Source organism: Haliotis rubra, unplaced genomic scaffold (assembly GCF_003918875.1).
Source record: "Haliotis rubra isolate DU_JTF1 unplaced genomic scaffold, ASM391887v1 Scf66, whole genome shotgun sequence".
Taxonomy (NCBI): domain Eukaryota; kingdom Metazoa; phylum Mollusca; class Gastropoda; order Lepetellida; family Haliotidae; genus Haliotis; species Haliotis rubra.
In genome coordinates, this window is record NW_025767368.1 from 726,531 (window position 1) to 747,956 (window position 21,426).

The 21,426-nt window shown below is 43.5% G+C and overlaps 2 protein-coding genes and 1 long non-coding RNA gene across 3 annotated transcripts in view; 1 reads left to right on the plus strand and 2 right to left on the minus strand.

Annotated features, from left to right (window-relative positions):
• Positions 1-21,046, plus strand: LOC124257362. Its single transcript, XR_006893255.1, has 3 exons — positions 1-482; positions 7,188-7,191; positions 21,035-21,046. It is a non-coding gene; the product is annotated as an uncharacterized LOC124257362 (long non-coding RNA).
• LOC124257361 (tubulin alpha chain-like) lies at positions 3,475-6,600 on the minus strand. The gene is made up of 3 exons (XM_046691405.1): positions 6,471-6,600; positions 5,141-5,357; positions 3,475-5,050 (listed from the first exon to the last, which is right to left on the minus strand). The coding sequence occupies exons 1-3, from the start codon at positions 6,471-6,473 to the stop codon at positions 3,924-3,926; spliced, it is 1,347 nt and encodes a 448-aa protein (XP_046547361.1). The 5' UTR covers positions 6,474-6,600; the 3' UTR covers positions 3,475-3,923.
• Positions 15,913-21,426, minus strand: part of LOC124257360 — a 13,677-nt gene continuing 8,163 nt past the window's right edge. The window contains exons 2-4 of the mRNA XM_046691404.1: positions 20,621-20,947; positions 18,322-18,981; positions 15,913-17,358 (exon numbers count right to left, since the gene is read on the minus strand). Of these exons, the coding sequence (XP_046547360.1) occupies positions 16,574-17,358; positions 18,322-18,981; positions 20,621-20,945 (1,770 nt within the window). The 5' untranslated portion in view covers positions 20,946-20,947 and the 3' untranslated portion in view covers positions 15,913-16,573. The remainder of the gene's footprint in view (positions 17,359-18,321; positions 18,982-20,620; positions 20,948-21,426) is intronic.

Consider the following 21,426-nt stretch of genomic DNA (forward strand, 5'->3'; position numbering starts at 1 on the left):
TCTATAACATGCATGGTCCACACACCTGTACTTATATGATCAACGCATTCAGTGTGCAGGTGGAAATCTAGGTCACACCTAAGAACACCAGATGTTTGATGTTAATAATAAATGTTAATAATAATCAGGACACTTGTATAGCGCTGATCTCCACACCTCATGGGCATGCCCTAAGCGCATACAACAGTTCAAGTCAATTTTAATATTTCCCAAAGAGATAGGTCTTGAGATGAGCTTTAAAATGTCAAGTGAGGGAGAGCATGTCAGATCATAGGGAAGAGAGTTCCAAAGTACAGCTGACGCATACTGTAAAGTTCTGGCACCAAACGATATTAACTTGTAGGAAGGAACACAAAGGTGAAACTGATCAGCAGAGCGTAGGCTTCGTGTAGGCTGGTAGACAGATGTTTGTAGGCATGGAGAGATGTGAACAGCCTGGTATGTCAGTGGCAGAAGTTTGAACTACATCCTCTCTTCTACACGTAGCCAGTGAAGAGATTCGAGGACAGGTTAAATGTGATCTCATAGCTTAGTGAAGAGATTCGAGGACAGGTTGAATGTGATCTCATAGCTTAATGAAGAGATTCGAGGACAGGTTGAATGTGATCTCATAGCTTAGTGAAGAGATTCGAGGACAGGTTGAATGTGATCTCATAGCTTAGTGAAGAGATTCGAGGACAGGTTGAATGTGATCTCATAGCTTAGTTTTACTCACTACCCTTGCTTCAGTGTTCTGCACTCTTTGCTGAAATTGATATTTAGTGATACTACAAAGGGGCCTCTGCAGTAGTCGAGACGAGACAATAAGTGATCGCATGAGGGTCTCAGTGACATTCCTTGGTAGGAGATATCTAATAGCACCAATGTTCCTGATGTTATAATGGCAAGTTCTGGATAGATAGCTGATGTGATCGTCCATGGTTAGAGATCAGTCGAAGTATACGCCAAGATCAAAGTGAGAAAATGGAACAGATTCTTCTCCAATACGGAAACCCTCCACTGGACACTTCTGGAAAAATATTAGGTGGAGCAAATACAATGGCCTCTGTTTTATATTGGACAGAGGTAACGGCGCCCTGTGTTACACAGTACCCATGCTTAGTATATACCCTAACACACGACATTACATACGTGTAGACATACAGATGGGTTCTTCTGACATATGCGTTGACTCCAACTACCAGCATGGGTGTGATGGTTGAGAGTAAATACTGGTATATAAGGACAGGAAATATAGAGAATAACTAAAACCGTCAACACTCGATGGAATAATGTTTGCAAATATCTTTGAAAAATCGTTGTTGCCTTGTTGCCTCTTGAATTTATACTTAATTCTAAGGTCACAAAATTTCTCTTCTCAAAAGACGAGGAATATAGTGAAAGGTAGTACTGTTAGACCCACAGTGATAAAAGAAAGGAAAAGAATTTCTAAAGATAAGCAAACATTACATCCTTTGTCCATGTTTAACAACTAACCTTTAGTAATTATAGATTTATGAAATAACCTTGTACTGAAGTACCACGTACATGAAATGAGACATTGTTTTCGAATTTCAAGAGCAGTGTAAGAAGCAGGTTCATGACCTAATGCTAAATTTATAAATAAGCGTGGATTACTTCTTCATTGTCAAATAGAGAAAATATCCAATCCCAGGAAGTCAGACTGCATGACACATTAGCGTACATCTTGGTGTGGTCATAGTCCAAAACGTGCCAATGTTCAAATTCAGTTCTCAATAATTTAGATTCCAAAGAGGTAGGAATACAGGTCCCTGTCAGTCGTCATCTCTTGCTTCCTATTTCCCCCTTACCATTGTGTTTTACCTTGTCAAACCCCTGATCCTTCACTACAGTGTGGATCAAAATGGCCTTGATACACATATTAGTCAAAACATACCAGTTGACATATTGATGCATTTCTATTAACACACACAACAGGACAGTCGGACTGGCGAAGGGTCATGTGTCACGACAGGAATAATAGCAGACATCGGACCTTTTCCAATACGAAACCATTCGCATCATGTGACTATCATTTCTAACTACAACAACACAATATCACGAAGATACCTGTGAACACATTCGTTCCTTCCTTTGTGAAAAGGATTTAGCTTCACATCCAATTGTTTTTTTCTTGCGTTCCTTATAAATACTGGGATGGTTTGGAAGTATTGCATTTCGCCAAGTAGAGTTCATCCTGAATAGACAGAAGGAAGTTCAGGTTATGGGCAGTATCAAGGTTTTTTTGTAACCGGGACCTGTTGATGTTCCAGAGCTTTAAGAGTTCTTCACTGGTCAATTCCTTTACAGTTAAATCGTGAGTCATCCACTCGATGATTCAAGTGTCACTTTCGTTGCCATATATTACTGGTTCAGGACAGCTTGTTACTACGTAATCCAGATGTACCCGTGAAGAACCGGGTTAGAATTGGTCTCCATCAACCCATGCTTGTTGAAAGAGGCAACTAACAGAATCGGGTGTCAAGCTCTCGGACTTGGTTCATGCATGTGTCGGTTGACACATGTAATTGTATCCCAGTTGCGTAAATCGATGCTCACTGGATTTTCTGGATTATTTACAGACCGCCGCCGTATATTTCTGAGTACATAATTAATAACAATAATAATAATAACTCATTTATATAGCGCCTAGTATCCAACTGACTAGTTGCTCACTGGACGCTGTAATCAGAATCTGATTATTATTACCCCGGATAACCCAAGCTGCCTGTTAGGTGCTAGAACTGACTGACTGAGTTTGGTTTTACGCCGCTTTTAGCAATATTCCAGCAACATCACGGCGGGGGACACCAGAAATGGGCTTCACACATTGTACCCATGTGGGGATTCGAACCTGGGTTTTCGGCGTGAGCCAACGCTTTAACCAATAGGCTACCCCACCGCCCCTAGGCGCTAGAAGGTTACAGTCGCATGGCTTTATCCAACTGGGTGCCCATTTTCGGCTGGGTGAACAGAGGCAATTTTGAACAAACTCACTTGCCTAGGGTGAGACCACATGTATCACATGTGCTTCGTTGTGGGGCAGGACTGTAGTCCTAGAAACTCTCAGGAGTCAAGCTGCCAACACGGTCACCCATCCAAGGACTGTCCGAGCTCGACGTTGCTAAACTTCAACTGATTCGTGATCAGAGCTCTACGCATAATAAACAAAGAACAGATGAAAGTCAGGTACACAAGGTTCGAGATAAATGTAACATGGTTTGATGACCTGCCTCAGATTGTACACAAGGTTCGAGATAAATGTAAGATGGTTTGATGACCTGCCTCAGATTGGCTATAATTCTTTATACCCTTACAGTAGTTCTACAGAATAACGTTGTGGGCTCAGTCTAACATTGTTTCAGCATGAGTTTACCCTTACAGTAGTTCTACAGAATAACGTTATGGGCTCAGTCTAAGATTGTTTCAGCATGAGTTTAAGTAGGGGTTAATGCCGCGTTTAACGCAATGTTCAATTACCACTTTACCACATTGGTGCCTACACACCATGATAATGGTCAGCGTAAATGCTGGATTCGGAGTCTGAAACAATGATTCGTATACATGATCACTGGATCATGACACAACTCTGAACAGATTACCAATTTCCACGCTCTTGTTGGACTGAAGTGCCACAAATTATCATGATTATGTAACTTAGTCCTTTGTTGTAAACTTCAGGAGAAGATCTCAAGCAGAAGCAGCAGCAGCAGCAACCATGGTTTACAACAGTTCCTCTTATACTTAAAAAAATATATATTTACGTTTTACCGAATTTAGCGTTTTCAAAACAAATACACACGCCCTTTATATCCTTTTGCAATCACAGTATCATCGTGTCGTGTTTTTGATAAAGCTTAAAGTGATATAGTAAGTAACCATGGTAACAAGCTAGGTAAAAGCGCGGACAGGGTACTCTGGCGTTAATACTCTTCTCCCTCTATTTGATCATCTTCCGTAGTGCTACAGCCAACTTCCTCGTAGTCCTTCTCCAGGGCAGCCAAGTCCTCACGGGCCTCGGAGAACTCTCCCTCCTCCATACCCTCACCCACGTACCAGTGGACGAAGGCTCGCTTGGCGTACATTAGATCAAACTTGTGGTCAAGACGTGCCCAGGCTTCTGCGATGGCAGTGGTGTTTGCCAACATGCAGACGGCTCTCTTCACCTTAGCCAGGTCACCACCAGGGACAACAGTTGGTGCTTGATGGTTGATGCCGACCTTGAACCCAGTCGGGCACCAGTCGACGAACTGGATTGATCTTCTGGTCTTAATGGCGGCGATAGCGGCGTTGATGTCTTTTGGAACAACGTCACCTCGGTACAGGAGACAGCAGGCCATGTACTTGCCGTGACGGGGGTCACACTTGACCATCTGGTTAGCAGGCTCGAAACAAGTATTGGTGATGTCAGCTACAGTCAGTTGCTCATGGTAGGCCTTCTCGGAGGAGATAACTGGGGCAAGGTTCGCCAGAGGAAAATGCACCCTTGGGAAGGGCACCAGGTTGGTCTGGAACTCCGTCAGATCCACGTTCAGAGCGCCATCGAACCGAAGCGAGGCGGTGATGGAACTGACAATCTGGCCAATCAGACGGTTCAGGTTGGTATAGGTTGGCCTTTCAATGTCAAGATTACGGCGACAGATGTCATAGATGGCTTCGTTGTCGACCATGAAGGACACGTCTGTGTGCTCTAGACTTGTATGGGTGGTCAAGATGGAGTTATACGGCTCGACCACAGCTGTTGATATCTGCGGGGCTGGGTATATACAGAATCCAAGCTTGGACTTTTTCCCATATTCCACACTGAGTCGCTCGAAGAGGAGGGAAGTGAATCCAGACCCGGTGCCTCCCCCAAAACTGTGGAACACAAGAAACCCCTGGAGACCGGAACACTGATCTGCCAACTTCCGGATCCGGTCGAGGGTCACGTCAATCATTTCTCTGCCGATGGTGTAGTGGCCACGGGCGTAGTTGTTGGCTGCGTCCTCCTTGCCGGTGATTAGCTGCTGGGGATGGAACAGCTGTCGGTAGGTGCCGGTGCGGACCTCGTCTGAAATTACAAGTCATCAATAAACCACCTGTGCAACTTTTGATAAATAATTCCGTCACTCATATTGTTCATGACGAGGTAATGACTCACCTACAACAGTTGGCTCAAGGTCCACGAACACGGCCCTCGGTACATGCTTTCCAGAGCCGGTCTCGCTGAAGAAGGTGTTGAAGGATTCGTCATCGAGAGCCTTTCCTGAAGGCCTCTGTCCATCGGGCTGGATGCCGTGCTCCAAACAGTACAGCTCCCAGCATGCATTGCCCATTTGACATCCGGCTTGCCCCACGTGGATTGATAAGCATTCCCTCTGGAAGAGAACAACTCCTTTCAACACAAACTAATGTGAAATCCGGATTACTGGTTTTACCTTCAGTTTCCTTTCACAATGTTCCCGGTTGGTCGAAACCCCATACTCTAACAGCAGTAAACATGCCTTCCTCACACGGACGTCAGAATGTATCAAGATCACATATCTGTATTGGTTCAGTCAAGTAATTTCGGTACATCTATGCTTTCAAACTACAATGTGGTACACATATCCACTGCTGATGTGTATGTCTAATATCCCAATCATGAGTTAAGGTAATATTGAATGTCATTTGTAAATCAATGTTCTCACAGATGTGACAGATACAGAACCCGGGGAACTTAGGTCGCATGTATGTGACGTGTCTCGTCGGCCATGCTCAACAAATGCTGTCATTATCGTTCTTAATGTCCATGGTTACATCCATGCCAAATATGGACAGTAGCATTGCCCCTTGGACATAAATCTAATAAATAACGCAACATGAATAGATTCCTTGAAGAATTTGAGACACACGTTTCTCATGTACATATTTTTATATTTCTTTCATCTGTTTATAAAACTACAATCAGTGCCATTAGGAAACTGGTTTTATACCTGAGAGGTATAGGAACATGTCCAGTCTCAGTCATTTTTTATATATGTTTATATGATGAGAATGGTCCTTCAGACGCACAAGATACGTCCTTAACAGACACCTATGTTACAGACAAGTCACGTCTCTCAATTAAACATTTGACTGGTGATACCAGATGGTGTGAGTATAGTTTTACGCCGCTTTTCGCAATATTCCAGCAATATCACGGCGGGGGGCACCAGAAAATAGGCTTCACACATTGTACCCATGTGGGGAATCGAAACTGGGTTCGAGCGGACGCTTTAACCATTCGGCTACTCCACCGCCCCGATGATGACACGAGAAGATTGTGCACATGTCATTGTGTAGTCTCCCTGGTTATACACAATTAAAAGGTAAGTGATAGTGAATACATGTATACATATAATTGTTTACACATATAAATGTCTATCCCACACATTTCTAAGAGTGACATGATAGTATGTACATGTATGCGTGACTTATTCCGAGTTCGGGCCCCATGTGAGTCTACTCACCATGCTGATACCAAGGATGATCTGAATACCACAGATACAGCGTCTCACTCGAACCTTAAAGTTGTCTGAACGTGAGACTCAATGACAGTATCTGACTATCACCGATACTTATAAACTTGCCATCATGTTGGCAAGCTGTGCATCCCGGCAACAGTTGGAATACTCGATAACCATCCACGGTTAGGGCTCGTCATGCCCGCGTTGCATGATGAGATGTATATTTGTCTGTGGAATATCGATGCTGCCTGGTGTGCCTGTTCCCTGGACATCCAGGCCTGTCATATGCAAAACTTCAATCAGATGGTTTCGACATAATGTTGCTACCAACAACCAGTCAATATTCCCGCTTGCAAATAAATAATCTGGAGTTTTGACCAGATCAGTATCAGCGTTCTATTAAATTTGGATTTATGAAAATATTTTCTGTTACCTCGCAATGAGTTATGTCTGGTTGTGGTAGTGACAATCGGCCTTTGTCTTTATGTCCTTATCTCGGTTCAACTTCGATTAAATTTCACTGTTAAAGTGTCTTTGACCGTTTGAGATTCTTGAATTTATTTTCTTTCCCTTTACTTGGACTTAAAATCCCGAAGGGCGTTATATACAATACCTTAATTACAATACCAACAATTCAATCACCTGCACTAACTCTTTGATGAAACATCTTGAAGACCAAGTTGTTCAGCGCTCAAACGGACGCGAGTCGACTTCAAACAGAGAAGTTCATTTACACGTCCCCTTGTGGTTTGATTTGATCAAAAGAAAAGTACGTTTGTAATCATACGATTAGCATAAGAATATCAGGATTAATCACTGTAAACCAAAATTACTTAAAACAAAAAATGTAAACATTAGTAACCTACATTATCCAGCTATGTGTTGTTTCGGGTTCAAATGTCAGTCCTTTATGTCATTTGTCTTGGTATAACAAGTCACTCGTGTTTCTGTGCTCGCTGTTAACTCAATATATAACGGCGCTATACAATCTATGCTGAGCCAGCAATGTTTCTCTGTCTGAATATCATCTCCATGGCTATCGATATCTATATCAACATTCATATAGCAAGTCGGATTGTATGTACTTCCCTGACAGCTAAACCGCTGGATAGGTTCAGAGCACATTGCTTTAAGTGAATAAACAGTTTATATGACTGTAAAATAGCCGTGTCCTGTTGTTCAGTATTCACATCCATGTCAGTGAGCCTAACCTGTGTTAGGGGCTGGATTGTCTTAGCTCTGCTCTGTTTACCTGTAGTTGAAGGACTGCTTGACAGAACAAACTAAGTCTGACTTAGGTCATTTTGGCACTGAGTATCCTATTTTAAAAGCTATTTTCTCGAAAACTGTAAAACATACTCCAACAACCTTATAATCACAGGAAAGAGCTTCTCAAGCTGCGTATACCTCTGTTATTATTCCAAAACAACCTACGTATGACTTAGGTTGTTTTGGCATGCAACCCTTCAGTTAATCCAACGAGAACAATGACAATCAAACAACAGGTGAGCAGTGTTCTCTGAGAGTGAAATAAATGAGGGCTTATCACGCCCAGTCAGGTAAATACAAGGTAAATAATCGAGGTAAAACGAGGCAAACAAGCGAATCCGTTGTTGGGAACTTGAGTAAAGATATGCGTTTGGATGCTTCCACACACTGTTGCCAACCGATCCTTATTTCAGTAACCCGAGAAGGTCCGGGTTAGAATATTGATCTTCAGTAGCCCATGCTTGTCGTAAGAGACGACTAACGGGATCGGGTGGTCAGGCTCGCTGACTTGGTTGACACATATCATCGGTTCCCAATTGCGCAGATGGATGCTCATATTGTTGATAACTGGATTGTCTGGTCCAGACTCGATGATTTACAGACCGCCGCCATATAGCTTGAATATTGCTGAGTGCGGCGTAAAACTAAACTCGTTCAATCACTTATTTCAGTATGTGTTACGACCGCCATTGTGTATCTGGAATCTGTCCACACCCTGCTTTCCTTCCGGTCTTGTGTAACTAATGCCGGAGCCTGATTTTACTGTAATGATATTCCAACTTGTCCTAAGTATGACACTGGTTACGTAACCAGAAAATTGTGTGTAATAAGCGGTTTATGTTTACTGAACGAATGACACTTATATACAACGCTTGGGTCAATACTGGGATCAATGTGTACACTGACTGAACATCCTGGCTTGTGTTTCCACACCGACCACGGTCAATACGTCCTGTCGCCATACATGATGGTTAACAAGGTACACCAATAACAATTGCAGTCGGATTTTTCATTACCATATCCGCCAGGATACATGTTTTAACACAAAGTTCTGATAGTGCGTTCTATATAATATGTCTGTGATGTAGCATCTGGCGTCCTTGTACAGCATGTCAACAGACTTGTTTGTAGGAGCAGCTGATGAGATTACATAAAGAGGATTTAGGTTTTTTGGGGGGGTAGGTTCTGATTCAAGAGTTCTTACCGCAGGAATCCATGTTTTGAGTTTCAGGTTCTTATTGAACGATCAATGATCTGTTTGTAGTGTTTGCATCGGGAGCCCTTTACCACCTGGCAACAGTCTGTGCTGGTATTGGAAACAGCATAGATGATGTACAGAGGTTATGACGGGAGTGTGTTTTGAGATGGTGCAATGCCAATATTAGGAATAAGCATCTGTTTTGAAAGCTGGATAAGGACTGCAGCTAACTGATTCCCGATGCATCACTTCGGCTCTACCAAGGCTTGTTGCGTCACGACTTCGAGAGTGGATTTCCTACAAGCTGGAAGTCCAATCAGATATCCGCGAACAGATGCACTCCTCGTCGACGATGTTGAGGTTTTTGGCTGGAGGTGTGAGTTAAGTTGGGTACAAGCGCTGCCCCTTTGTGGAACTCTCTCCCCTTTGACCTGAAACACTCAGAATCTCTGTACTCTTTTAAATCAAATATCAATTAATAAATACCCCTTTACTCAATATTGTCATCAATTGCCTTTCTTAATATTTTTACATATTATGCATCTATTCCATTGTAACTTTTCTTATTTCTGTATATAGTATGTACGTATTTTAATGTAGCGATGGGAGCATGCTTACGAGCGTGGATTTGTGCACATTATAAATATGCACTATTACATACGATTAATAAGATGGATCAGTAGAAGAGAATAAGTCACAGTAAACTGGCTCGACTACACGGTCCAGTTCAAAAGTGGAACACATTGCCCAAGGTCAAACAACCATCTCGAGGGAGTCCATGGTGGACCAAGGATGAAAATGATGAAAGTTCGTCACATCGATACGAATTCATCCAAGACAGAAGCAGCAGCCGCAAGTAGCCGTGAACCGATGCATCAGGCATGGGGTCGCGGCGGGACCACGTTTGTAGCGACCAGAACTGGGATAAACAGTCCACAATTTCGTAAAACCCTATTTACTGCAGTACTGCTCCCGGTTAACTCTAAAACTTAAGGCGATCTATGCGCGGAATATGATTTAGTTTATGTTTTTGTGGGGAAACACTGAAAATTATCAGTTACATATTTCCATATTCCTCTGCAAATATGTAGCTCACATTTAATTTTCCAATATAGGTTGGAAGCACCTTAAGAGTTTCTAATTATTTTTGTACTCGTCAGTTATTCAATCGTTTATATCGTGTGGCAATTCCCACTCAAGCAAACCTCTCATGGTCTACGAGTTGTGCAGCTGATTTTGCTTTTAATAATTGTTTGTCGATTAAATACATAGTTGAAAGTAACACGTATAATTCTCCATATTAGTTATCCCAGTTCACCTGTGTTATCGGATCTCGATCATTGACTACAACTCCTCGAGGAACACCTTGTTAGGGGTAGGAAATCTCGATGCAGTTCCTAGTTCCACTCTTCTTTTTTACCAGTACTTGTTAATATAAACTGAAGGGCAAATAAAATATACGCTTGGTAACTGGATTTCACAAAGAAAAACAATGACGTTATCAGCACAGCACTGCAAACTATCGACTCAAAACACATCTATGACTTCCGATTCGAATTTATCACCATGGAACAACCGTTTCAAAAATGGGTGTACACTTTCTTTTCACCAACTGGGTATATTGTTTGGTGACATTCTACTGACACAAATGAAAGATATGGACGTGAAGTAGCATATTTGAGACTGGCGTTCAACAAAGTCTTGCCGTAGGTGAGTTATGTTCAGATAGATCTGTGTGTCATTTACCCATACGTGAAACGTACTGGAGAGTGAATGTATCTTGATAAGGGGACAGGCATATTGGGGTACAGACACAATGGTAACACGCCATAGATAGCGAGATGACACCACAAACAAGGTCAACACTGTTGTTTCATCCAACTACAGTACTTGAGTGAGTGAGTTTAGTTTTACGCAGCTTTTAGCAATATTCTAGGAATATGACGGCGGGGAATCGAACCCGGGTCTTCGGCGTGACGGGACTACCTCACCGCCCCTACGGTGCTTGAGACATCCGTGCTATAATACACCCGTCAGCCATTGCCAACCAATGCAATCACTCCAAATTTGACTGGTCAGCTACGCCCCTGTGTATGATTTCATAACGATATGCCACAAATATGACATACCATATATTCACAAACAGTTCGTTTGGGTTAGTGTATGTAAAGTAATAAGTTAGTCATTTGTTCGACTGGCTTAGACCCAGTCATGTACATGCCAGTATGGAACAGCTGTGGTAATCCTGGAATGTCGCGAGAGGCGATTTAAAACACGATGTTCACTCACTCCTAGAGTGGCTAGGATGATGTATCTGACAGGCTTATTGTGTTCAAACTTTGCGTTTGAATGAATGGTAACAAAAGAGGATACACATACAATTGTCTGTTGGCTGTGCACAGTTGCGTCCCCTAGGCACGGCAGGAATCTATCATGCAGGCTCGCCCCGATTTTGTTTCTGGCTTTGACGATAAGTTGACAAACTGTAATATAACTGGAATACTGTGTTAAACCCAAGTCGTTCACTCGATACGGAGAATGTAATTACCCAACAAAGGCTGGTTGGTTTGTTGTTTAACGCCGCACTCAGCAATATTACAGCTATATGGCGGCGGTCTGTAAATAACCGATTCTGGACCAGACAATTCAGTGATCAACATGAACATCGAATTACACAATTAAGATACGATGGTATTGGTTAACCAAGTCAGCGAGCCTGACCACCCGTTAGTCGCCTCTTATGACAAGCATGGGTTGCTGAAGACCAATTCTAACCCCGATCTTAACGGGTACCCCATCAAAGGAGCGATTTAGAATTGTCAACCTTTGGTCATAGTACTCCAGTATTAAATCCACACTGTGAAATGAGTTTTACGAGGCACAGCCGTGCGTAAACATTAATCACGTTTCTATATTCGGTGTATTTCAGCGCCAACGCTCTAGCTAAACGACATCGCGTAAATAACGGGCTGGGCCAGACCTGCCAGCGATCCACGCAATGGGGCACAGTGACATACAATCAGCCAGGTGACACATTCTTATGAGCAAGACCTGTATTGGTTGTCTCCTAAGAAAAGCATGGCGCGCACTAAAGCTTCTACATCAGTTTGTACCAGGTTTCCCATACTCCCTATAGGTGAGGTGAGGTGAGGTGAGGTGAGGTGAGGACCTGGTTCTGTGTCTCAGTGACCTGGTTCTGTGTCTCAGTGACCTGGTTCTGTATCTCAGTGACCTGATTCTGTGTCTCCATCACCTGGTTCTGTGTCTCAGTGACCTGGTTCTGTATCTCAGTGACCTGGTTCTGTATCTCAGTGACCTGGTTCTGTATCTCAGTCTCAGTGACCTGGTTCTGTGATCTCAGTGACCTGGTTCTGTATCTCAGTGACCTGGTTCTGTATCTCAGTGACCTGGTTCTGTATCTCAGTGACCTGGTTCTGTATCTCAGTGACCTGGTTCTGTGTCTCAGTGACCTGGTTCTGTATCTCAGTGACCTGGTTCTGTATCTCAGTGACCTGGTTCTGTATCTCAGTGGTTCTGTATCCTGGTTCCTGGTTCTGTATCTCAGTGACCTGGTTCTGTATCTCAGTGACCTGGTTCTGTATCTCAGTGACCTGGTTCTGTCTCAGTGACCTGGTTCTGTATCTCAGTGACCTGGTTCTGTATCTCAGTGACCTGGTTCTGTATCTCAGTGACCTGGTTCTGTATCTCAGTGACCTGGTTCTGTATCTCAGTGACCTGGTTCTGTATCTCAGTGACCTGGTTCTGTATCTCAGTGACCTGGTTCTGTATCTCAGTGACCTGGTTCTGTATCTCAGTGACCTGGTTCTGTATCTCAGTGACCTGGTTCTGTATCTCAGTGACCTGGTTCTGTATCTCAGTGACCTGGTTCTGTCTCAGTGACCTGGTTCTGTATCTCAGTGACCTGGTTCTGTATCTCAGTGACCTGGTTCTGTATCTCAGTGACCTGATCTCAGTGACCTGGTTCTGTATCTCAGTGACCTGGTTCTGTCTCAGTGACCTGGTTCTGTGTCTCAGTGACCTGGTTCTGTGTCTCAGTGACCTGGTTCTGTATCTCAGTGACCTGGTTCTGTATCTCAGTGACCTGGTTCTGTGTCTCAGTGACCTGGTTCTGTATCTCAGTGACCTGGTTCTGTATCTCAGTGACCTGGTTCTGTATCTCAGTGACCTGGTTCTGTATCTCCATGACCTGGTTCTGTATCTCAGTGACCTGTGACCTGGTTCTGTGTCTCAGTGACCTGGTTCTGTGTCTCATGACCTGGTTCTGGTTCTGTATCTCACCTGGTTCTGTATCTCAGTGACCTGGTTCTGTATCTCAGTGACCTGGTTCTGTGTCTCTCAGTGACCTGGTTCTGTATCTCAGTGACCTGGTTCTGTGTCTCCATGACCTGGTTCTGTATCTCAGTGACCTGGTTCTGTATCTCAGTGACCTGGTTCTGTATCTCAGTGACCTGGTTCTGTATCTCAGTGACCTGGTTCTGTGTCTCAGTGACCTGGTTCTGTATCTCAGTGACCTGGTTCTGTATCTCAGTGACCTGGTTCTGTATCTCAGTGACCTGGTTCTGTGACCTGGTTCTCTCAGTGACCTGGTTCTGTATCTCAGTGACCTGGTTCTGTATCTCAGTGACCTGGTTCTGTATCTCAGTGACCTGGTTCTGTATCTCCATGACCTGGTTCTGTATCTCAGTGACCTGGTTCTGTATCTCAGTGACCTGGTTCTGTATCTCAGTGACCTGGTTCTGTTCTCAGTGACCTGGTTCTGTATCTCAGTGACCTGGTTCTGTATCTCAGTGACCTGGTTCTGTATCTCAGTGACCTGGTTCTGTATCTCCTGGTTCTGTGACCTGGTTCTGTGTCTCAGTGACCTGGTTCTGTGTCCTGGTTCAGTGACCTGGTTCTGTATCTCAGTGACCTGGTTCTGTATCTCCAGTGACCTGGTTCTGTATCTCAGTGACCTGGTTCTGTGTCTCAGTGACCTGGTTCTGTATCTCAGTGACCTGGTTCTGTATCTCAGTGACCTGGTTCTGTATCTCAGTGACCTGGTTCTGTATCTCAGTGACCTGGTTCTGTGTCTCCATGACCTGGTTCTGTATCTCAGTGACCTGGTTCTGTATCTCAGTGACCTGGTTCTGTATCTCAGTGACCTGGTTCTGTATCCTCAGTATCTCAGTGTATCTCAGTGACCTGCTTCTGTCATCCACCTGGTTCTGTATCTCAGTGACCTGGTTCTGTGTCTCAGTGACCTGGTTCTGTATCTCCATGACCTGGTTCTGTATCTCAGTGACCTGGTTCTGTATCTCCAGTGACCTGGTTCTGTATCTCAGTGACCTGGTTCTGTATCTCAGTGACCTGGTTCTGTGTCTCAGTGACCTGGTTCATGTGACCCAGTGACCTGGTTCTGTATCCTGACCTGGTTCTGTGTCTCAGTGACCCTGGTTCTGTATCTCAGTGACCTGGTTCTGTATCTCAGTGACCTGGTTCTGTGTCTCAGTGACCTGGTTCTGTGTCTCAGTGACCTGGTTCTGTCTCAGTGACCTGGTTCTGTATCTCAGTGACCAGGTTCTGTATCTCAGTGACCTGGTTCTGTATCTCAGTGACCTGGTTCTGTATCTCCATGACCTGGTTCTGTATCTCAGTGACCTGGTTCTGTGTCTCAGTGACCTGCTTCTGTATCTCAGTGACCTGGTTCTGTGTCTCAGTGACCTGCTTCTGTATCTCAGTGACCTGATTCTGTGTCTCCATGACCTGGTTCTGTGTCTCAGTGACCTGGTTCTGTGTCTCAGTGACCTGGTTCTGTGTCTCCGCGACCTGGTTCTGTATCTCAGTGACCTGGTTCTGTGTCTTCGTGACATGATGACAATGTTTGACATGGTTCTGTGTCTCCATGACCCGGCTCTGTGTCTCCATGACTTGACTCTGTGACTCAGTGACCTCGTTCTGTGTCTCAGTGACCTCGTTCTGTTTCTTCGCGACATGATGACAATGTGTGTCCGTGACCTGATGACGATGTATGACCAGGTTCACGGGCCTCTGCGTTCTGAGGCTTATACTAATTACCTTGTCAAGATCATCTTATTGCGGTTTCGAATCTCCAACTCGCCTCGATAAAGATCATTAGTCTGATAGCACCCTACCCTTGTCCCCCGGATGAAACCAAAGTGGAAAAGTTGTTTTTACAACATTGACATCATCATTATACAATGCAAAATGTTAAACACATGATTGGATCACTGACTGGTTTATCAACATTAACACGCAAACGCGATCAGCTTTTGACTTCTTGCACACAGTCAAACACCATTAATCAAAATGTGTCCAACTATCCAAGTTTCAAAAGTCTACCAGTCCACCGCCCCGAGCTTGAGAGTACGACACATTTTGACGTTCACACGTTTTCCATGAGATTGTATTGTGGAAATGACGCAAACGCTGACGGGTATACTTCGACAGTAGATGCGAAATCCCTGGGAATTCCTAAGCACGAATATTTAGAACGTTGATACTTTTGACCCATTGATCCTGATTATGAACTGACGTTTTGGCCATAAATTGCCAGCTTTATTGCAAGCTCATTCAATATTACCCTTGTTTCGATCGATCCTAGTGAACGAAAGGGAGAAATGAACATCCAAAATATAGACTCGATCAGTGTTTTACCTGACATGTGACAGTCAATACGGATCTATATGTTTACTTCAATAATCCGATACTTCTCTAAAATCACCGACTGAGTCTGATCGACCAAATTTGGAAAACCACACTTGTATGTGCCACGGGTTCGAGAATAACTTCTCCCGTGACGTCCAGACGGTCATTTCGAAGTCCCATATTTGATGCCAATGCATTACGACGCCTTTTCTCCGTGACTGACAAAGGCAGTTCGTACGTTCCGACATTCATACAATTTGGCCGTCCCTCTATAAAGGGTCAAACTCCAATGAAATAAAACAAGTGAAGGTCAAGTGTTTGAGGCGTTTTAGTAATGTTTTCCTTGAACATATATTATCGCCCATAACTGACATGTCGAGTATTGCACATATATACATAATACTAATGCGCAATACTAAAGTAAATGTTGGAACCTTCGACAACAAAATCGACCTGTTTTCAGAAATTGTCCTTTTCAAGATATTTACATGCATAATGTTTAAATACGTGTTAATATCATTTGAAGGCCATCATCAACATTTTGAAAGGGTCTATGTTGATTACAGAAATCTGGAGAGCTCTGGGAGCATTCCCTTGTTAATTACTGTTTTAGTTCGTTTTTGCTCAGAATATCACCGGATATAGAACCCGAGCCTCGTTCTGGAGAAATCGAACAGAATTTACGTACGAATCACACCAGGTTTACGCCATGTCTACACAGAGGCCAGTCATCTAGGGTTAACAGAATTCACACGAAGGGGTTAATCAGGATATTACACAGGGCTATTCAACGTAATCCAGATATAATGAAGTCACAAATGATGAATTCGAGGTTAACTGATCCAGCTCATCCAGAGTTCACCTTAACTTCATCCAGAAATCACACAGAGTTCAGTCTGCAACCACGTCCATCCATCACCGATGTATCACATCAGCTCCATTCATGCATCACACAGGAAGTGGTCAATGACACTCACAGTTTGGCCTCCACATCAGAGCGATTACTGTGCTCTTGCCCATGGTCAGATTCCTCTTGCACTGACCTTGACCTTGACCTTGGGCGTTTCGTGAAATAAAGAGCTTTCTTGAGAGTACTCATGATGTGTGTAGTCTGTGTGTAAGTGACGTCAAGCTTTGTGTATTCCACTCTACCAACTCCTTCATTAACCATCCCCAAGCACGTGACGAAGTCCGTGGTGTCCGAATGGCTGTCCATGACCTCAACGAGGTTATTGAGGTACCAGGAGCCGGTGGTCTTGCAGTGGGAGGTATGATAACCAGGAGGAGTGCCACGTGCATACAAGATGTCTGCGTCATCGGGCACAACAGTCCTCCGGGTCTCCAGAAGCGAATGGGGCACAGCCTCCTTGATCACCAGACCTGCCTGGCGCCGGAGCCCGGAACCATACGGTATCAAAATCACCTTGGGCTTTCCTGCAAGTGTCCTGCAACTGAGAGCCCGAAATGGCTTGACCAGGTAGGCGATGTGAACGGACTCCATGCTGATGTCACACACGTGGTCTTTTTCAGTCCCGCCGAGTAGAATGGCGCACACAAACGCGTCGTGTGAGGAATGGTCTCTACATGCGATCTCCTCAAGTCTATGAACAATGTGTCGCTTTGTCAGATTCGTGATCCTTTCAACAGTGAAACCAAGTCTTGTAAAGAGGTCGTCCACCTTTTGGGTATCAGCAGCGTGGGTGTCGGAGTTGTTGATGATTGCGCATATACCCCGAGTGGATGACTTCATTGGGTACGCTGTCGATAGAAGAACAGTACTAAATATTATCAACAAGATATATACACGACATATTTGTGATCAATAATACCTTCATATCCCTTGATTTGATATATATATATCAATCATCTAAGACGTGAAAACATTAATATGCTTCAACTGAATATAAAATATTTGTCTGCTCATAGTTTTAGTTTCATAAAATACCTCGTTTCGTAGCTGAAACATCTCTAGTTTCCTTACAAATTTTAAAGTTTATTTTTTGCGTGGCCCTTACATATTGTCAAAAGCATTGGACTTATTATAAAGAAATATGCTTTGGAATCTATTGTAGACGAAACCAAAACTGCTTCACATTCTCATTCTTCCATATGTTGACTTGTACCATATGCTCCTGTTAGGAGATAAACCTCATGTGTTGGCCAATTTCCGGGTGTTATTGAGTATTTGAAGCACGGGAATTTATTTGGAACCGACGGTGTCAGCCGGAGGTTTCAAATGGAATATTCCCGTGCTTCAAATACTCAATAACACCCGGAAATTGGCCAACACATGATGTTTATCGACATTGTAAACACAAAACTAAACCAAAAGGTCCACACTCGTTTTTGTGTCTGCACTCATTGACATCGTGTACGGTACAGCAGTGAAATGTCATCAACCGGCCGTTTCGGCTGTCTCTCATGGTAGCATCTGGAACTGCTCATTTGTGACGTCATTCGGACTTTTACGTCACAATATGATTTGAATGACGTCATCACAGCTGAGGACGTAACAATACAATGGTGTGAGCGATGTTTGTATGTATTAATACGCATCAAATTTCCGGGAATCGAATACCATTCGATCACGTTTTTCAACCAATCAGATTAAAGAACACAGTGACTTTTGGTTTACAATCATGTATTAACAGGTAAACCATTGGAGTTTTCATCAGATGAATCTCTGACTGAAGCACAAACACTCTCCGTTCACTCACTTACCAGGGACACTTGGTGTAAGAGTTGGCGTCCCGTCAAACACGCTGACGGTGTCGTTATAAGCTGGAGTGCTGATGGTTGAAACGTTATCACGGCTGCACGTGCACCAGTGTATCTGCGCAGTTCCGTCCAGAGCCTTCAGCTCATGGTACAACTCACTACAAGTATTCTCTAAAGCGTCAATGATGAAAGTGGCGTCTTGTATCAAGTCCAAAATCAGTTTCCACTTCTCAGTGGTAGACAAGGATGGGTTTATCAGGTCCCGCAAACTATTTTCCAAAATACGGTTCTTACTATACAACGCTTCGGCAACGCCTTTGGGTTCAACCGTTCCAGTAAGCCTGCAATACGGACACTGTTTTATAGCAGGGAAACCGATTTCTTGGAAAGCATGGCAAAACATGTCCGCTAAGTGAGCTTGCTCGGCCCGTAACGCTGGAACAAACACATCGACGATCTTGTCCGGGGAGACCTGTGTTGAGATGAGTCGCAGTAACTGCTCGTTTCTACGCCTGTCTGTTGGTTTGGTGCGAATACTCTCAACATCACTGTCGTCCAGGCAGTTGTCCTGGATCAACTGGTCCAGAAGCGTTCCGTTAAGCCTCAGGCCCTCCACGAGACGGGGGTAGCACTGTCTGAGGGCCTGCCTCGCTGTGTCCGACTCTGCTAAGGACAGATAAAGAGTGAGATAAAGGTTGAGTGAGTGAGTGAGTGAGTCCCACCCCCGGACTTTTGTAATATGTCATCACAATCGTAGTAGGGACATCAGGAACTGGTGCAACACACGCTAACCATGTTGAGAACTGTACTGCCCAAATATATTGAGAGAGAAGGGCCCTGATTTAGGCTTGGTTAAGGGCGGCTTTCACTAGATTTCATTTCCTATTTGGGTTTATCCTAGTGTTGGGAATTGGTTGAAATCTCACAATTGATGATTGCTTCATTACCAACGAACAATCATCGAAAAAAAATTGGTTAGCGTCATTTTTCAGATTTTCCTACCAAGGTTGTTATTGTAGATATGTATAACATGATGCAACTTGCTACTTTAAAGTGATGAGTAATATATCATGAACATAAACTTTCTGGAGTCTTCAAGAAATATTCAGTCATGACTTTTCAGTTAGTGAAGTGAGTTTTCTAAGAATTAAACAAGTTTTCAGGCCCTGACAACTTCGAAGATATGTTCCATCGTCAAGTGTTTCAAACGCTAAACCAGCAGTTCCAAAATCGTTTGTGTTCGATTATGAGAAAATGTGATCGATTGCTTGGTCGTTTGGTCACTTCGACCAATCTTCGATTATTTCAATTAATCGGAACACCACTAGTTTATCCGCATTTTGTTAGTATCTGGGTTCTTGGAGTGTTTTTGTATAATTTCAGTTTGCAAATGAAAAATGGGTTTTCATCTTTGCTGGGACTACTTTCTACCCCGCAAAAAGTTCACCCACTCACCACCACCCTCCGTCCATTTCGGTTTCACAAAAATATCACCTCACCATTACAAGTACAGTCGAGCACCGTTGTGTCGAACTCTAATAACTCGATATCTCGGTTGTCTCGATATAACTTAGGATGTATTCACTGTTACGACTAAACACTACTGATAACGAATATAGTTTCGAATCAAAACATACTTAGGTTTTGTGTAATCGCAGTTGAGAACGGCAGATGCGTTCACAAGATTTGTGGAATCGAGAGATTGAGGGCGAGATGAGGTATCATTCAAGATGGACACTGTAACATGAGCTGTATCGTGTGTGACTGCGATCTCTGTGAGTAAAAATGTATATACAAATATATATACATGAAATCTACTTTTTGTTTTGTTTTCTTTCATAGTGATATGTGATGATATGCCCTGGTCGGATGTCTCGAAGTTCGGATAACTCGATAGTTTTTCTTGGTCCCATGAATATCGAGACAACGGTGCTCGACTGTATATTATTTAACACTCATTTAAATTACATATGCTGGTTTCAACATAAGAACACGTGTATGTGTCCAATGATATCAGGGTGTTTTCTTTTACTGTGAAAATAGATAAATCACTATGAAAAATAACCTTCTATGTAAAGATACACATGGCAAAGAAATCTTTCGTGATCTAGTGCCTATTTCCAGTGTGGGTCTATACACAAAGCATAGTAATAAACGCCTTGTGTGAAACTGAAATATGTAATAAATATAATGATTAATATGATAAAATATACACAATACAATTTTATTTATATGAACGTATCGGTTTGGCTAACCAACCAAAGTCCTGGAAAGGTTTACCAATGAGAGTAAGCTAACGAACCTGAATCGCTACTGTTTGAACTTCCGTTGAACAAAGAAGTCTGCCTCGACGTGGTACGCTCCCTAAACTTGTGCTTCAAGTAATCTTCCATATCTCGGAGTCTGTGTTTGAAGGTTTCAAAGGGAGATAAATCCAGCTCGACCGTTTCCATGCCGCCATCATCAATCTCGCCACACTGCTTCACCCGATCTTCAAAATCAACTAAGCCGGACAATACCAAGCCTTTCAGTTCATCTACTTCCCCTGCGGCTCCAAGGACGGGTGTCACAAGTGTCTCAATTATGGCCTGAGAATACACCTTCCGCAATTCGTCCAGCATGCCCATGGCTGCAACATAAAGTCTATCGTCAAGAAATATGGCCTGCAAAGTAGCAATCATGGTTAACATGAGTGGCAGAATATATGGGAATATAGGACAGTGTTTGATCAACTGGGTCAGTAGGGGTGGGGTGGGAGGTGCAGGCAGCGTATACAAACTGTTTCATCAGAGCGGAACTGCAGATGCCGGTAAGTTTACAAGTGATCTGGATATTTGACCTCAATGATTGGATGCTGACATGTGACCTTTGCCTAGACTTGTGGAGGTTTACTTACAGTTCGGAATAATGCTGAAAACATTCATTTGCCCAAATCGGCACTGCGGAGGTGCACCCCTTACCTGCTGATCTTTCGAATCGGCGAAAGTGGCCTAGCACTATGCTGCCAACAAATGTCCAGGCTAGAGCAAGCAGGCACACAAACATGCTCCCTAACACACGTGCGTGCACGCACGTAGCGTTACAACTGTAATTCATTTGAATACGACC

Bases quoted from the DNA above. Each gene is read 5' to 3' on its own strand.
- LOC124257361 (XM_046691405.1), bottom strand. The intron at 5,051-5,140 runs GTGAGTCATTAC...TTGTAATTTCAG, and splicing joins CCTTGAGCCAACTGTTGTAG to ACGAGGTCCGCACCGGCACC.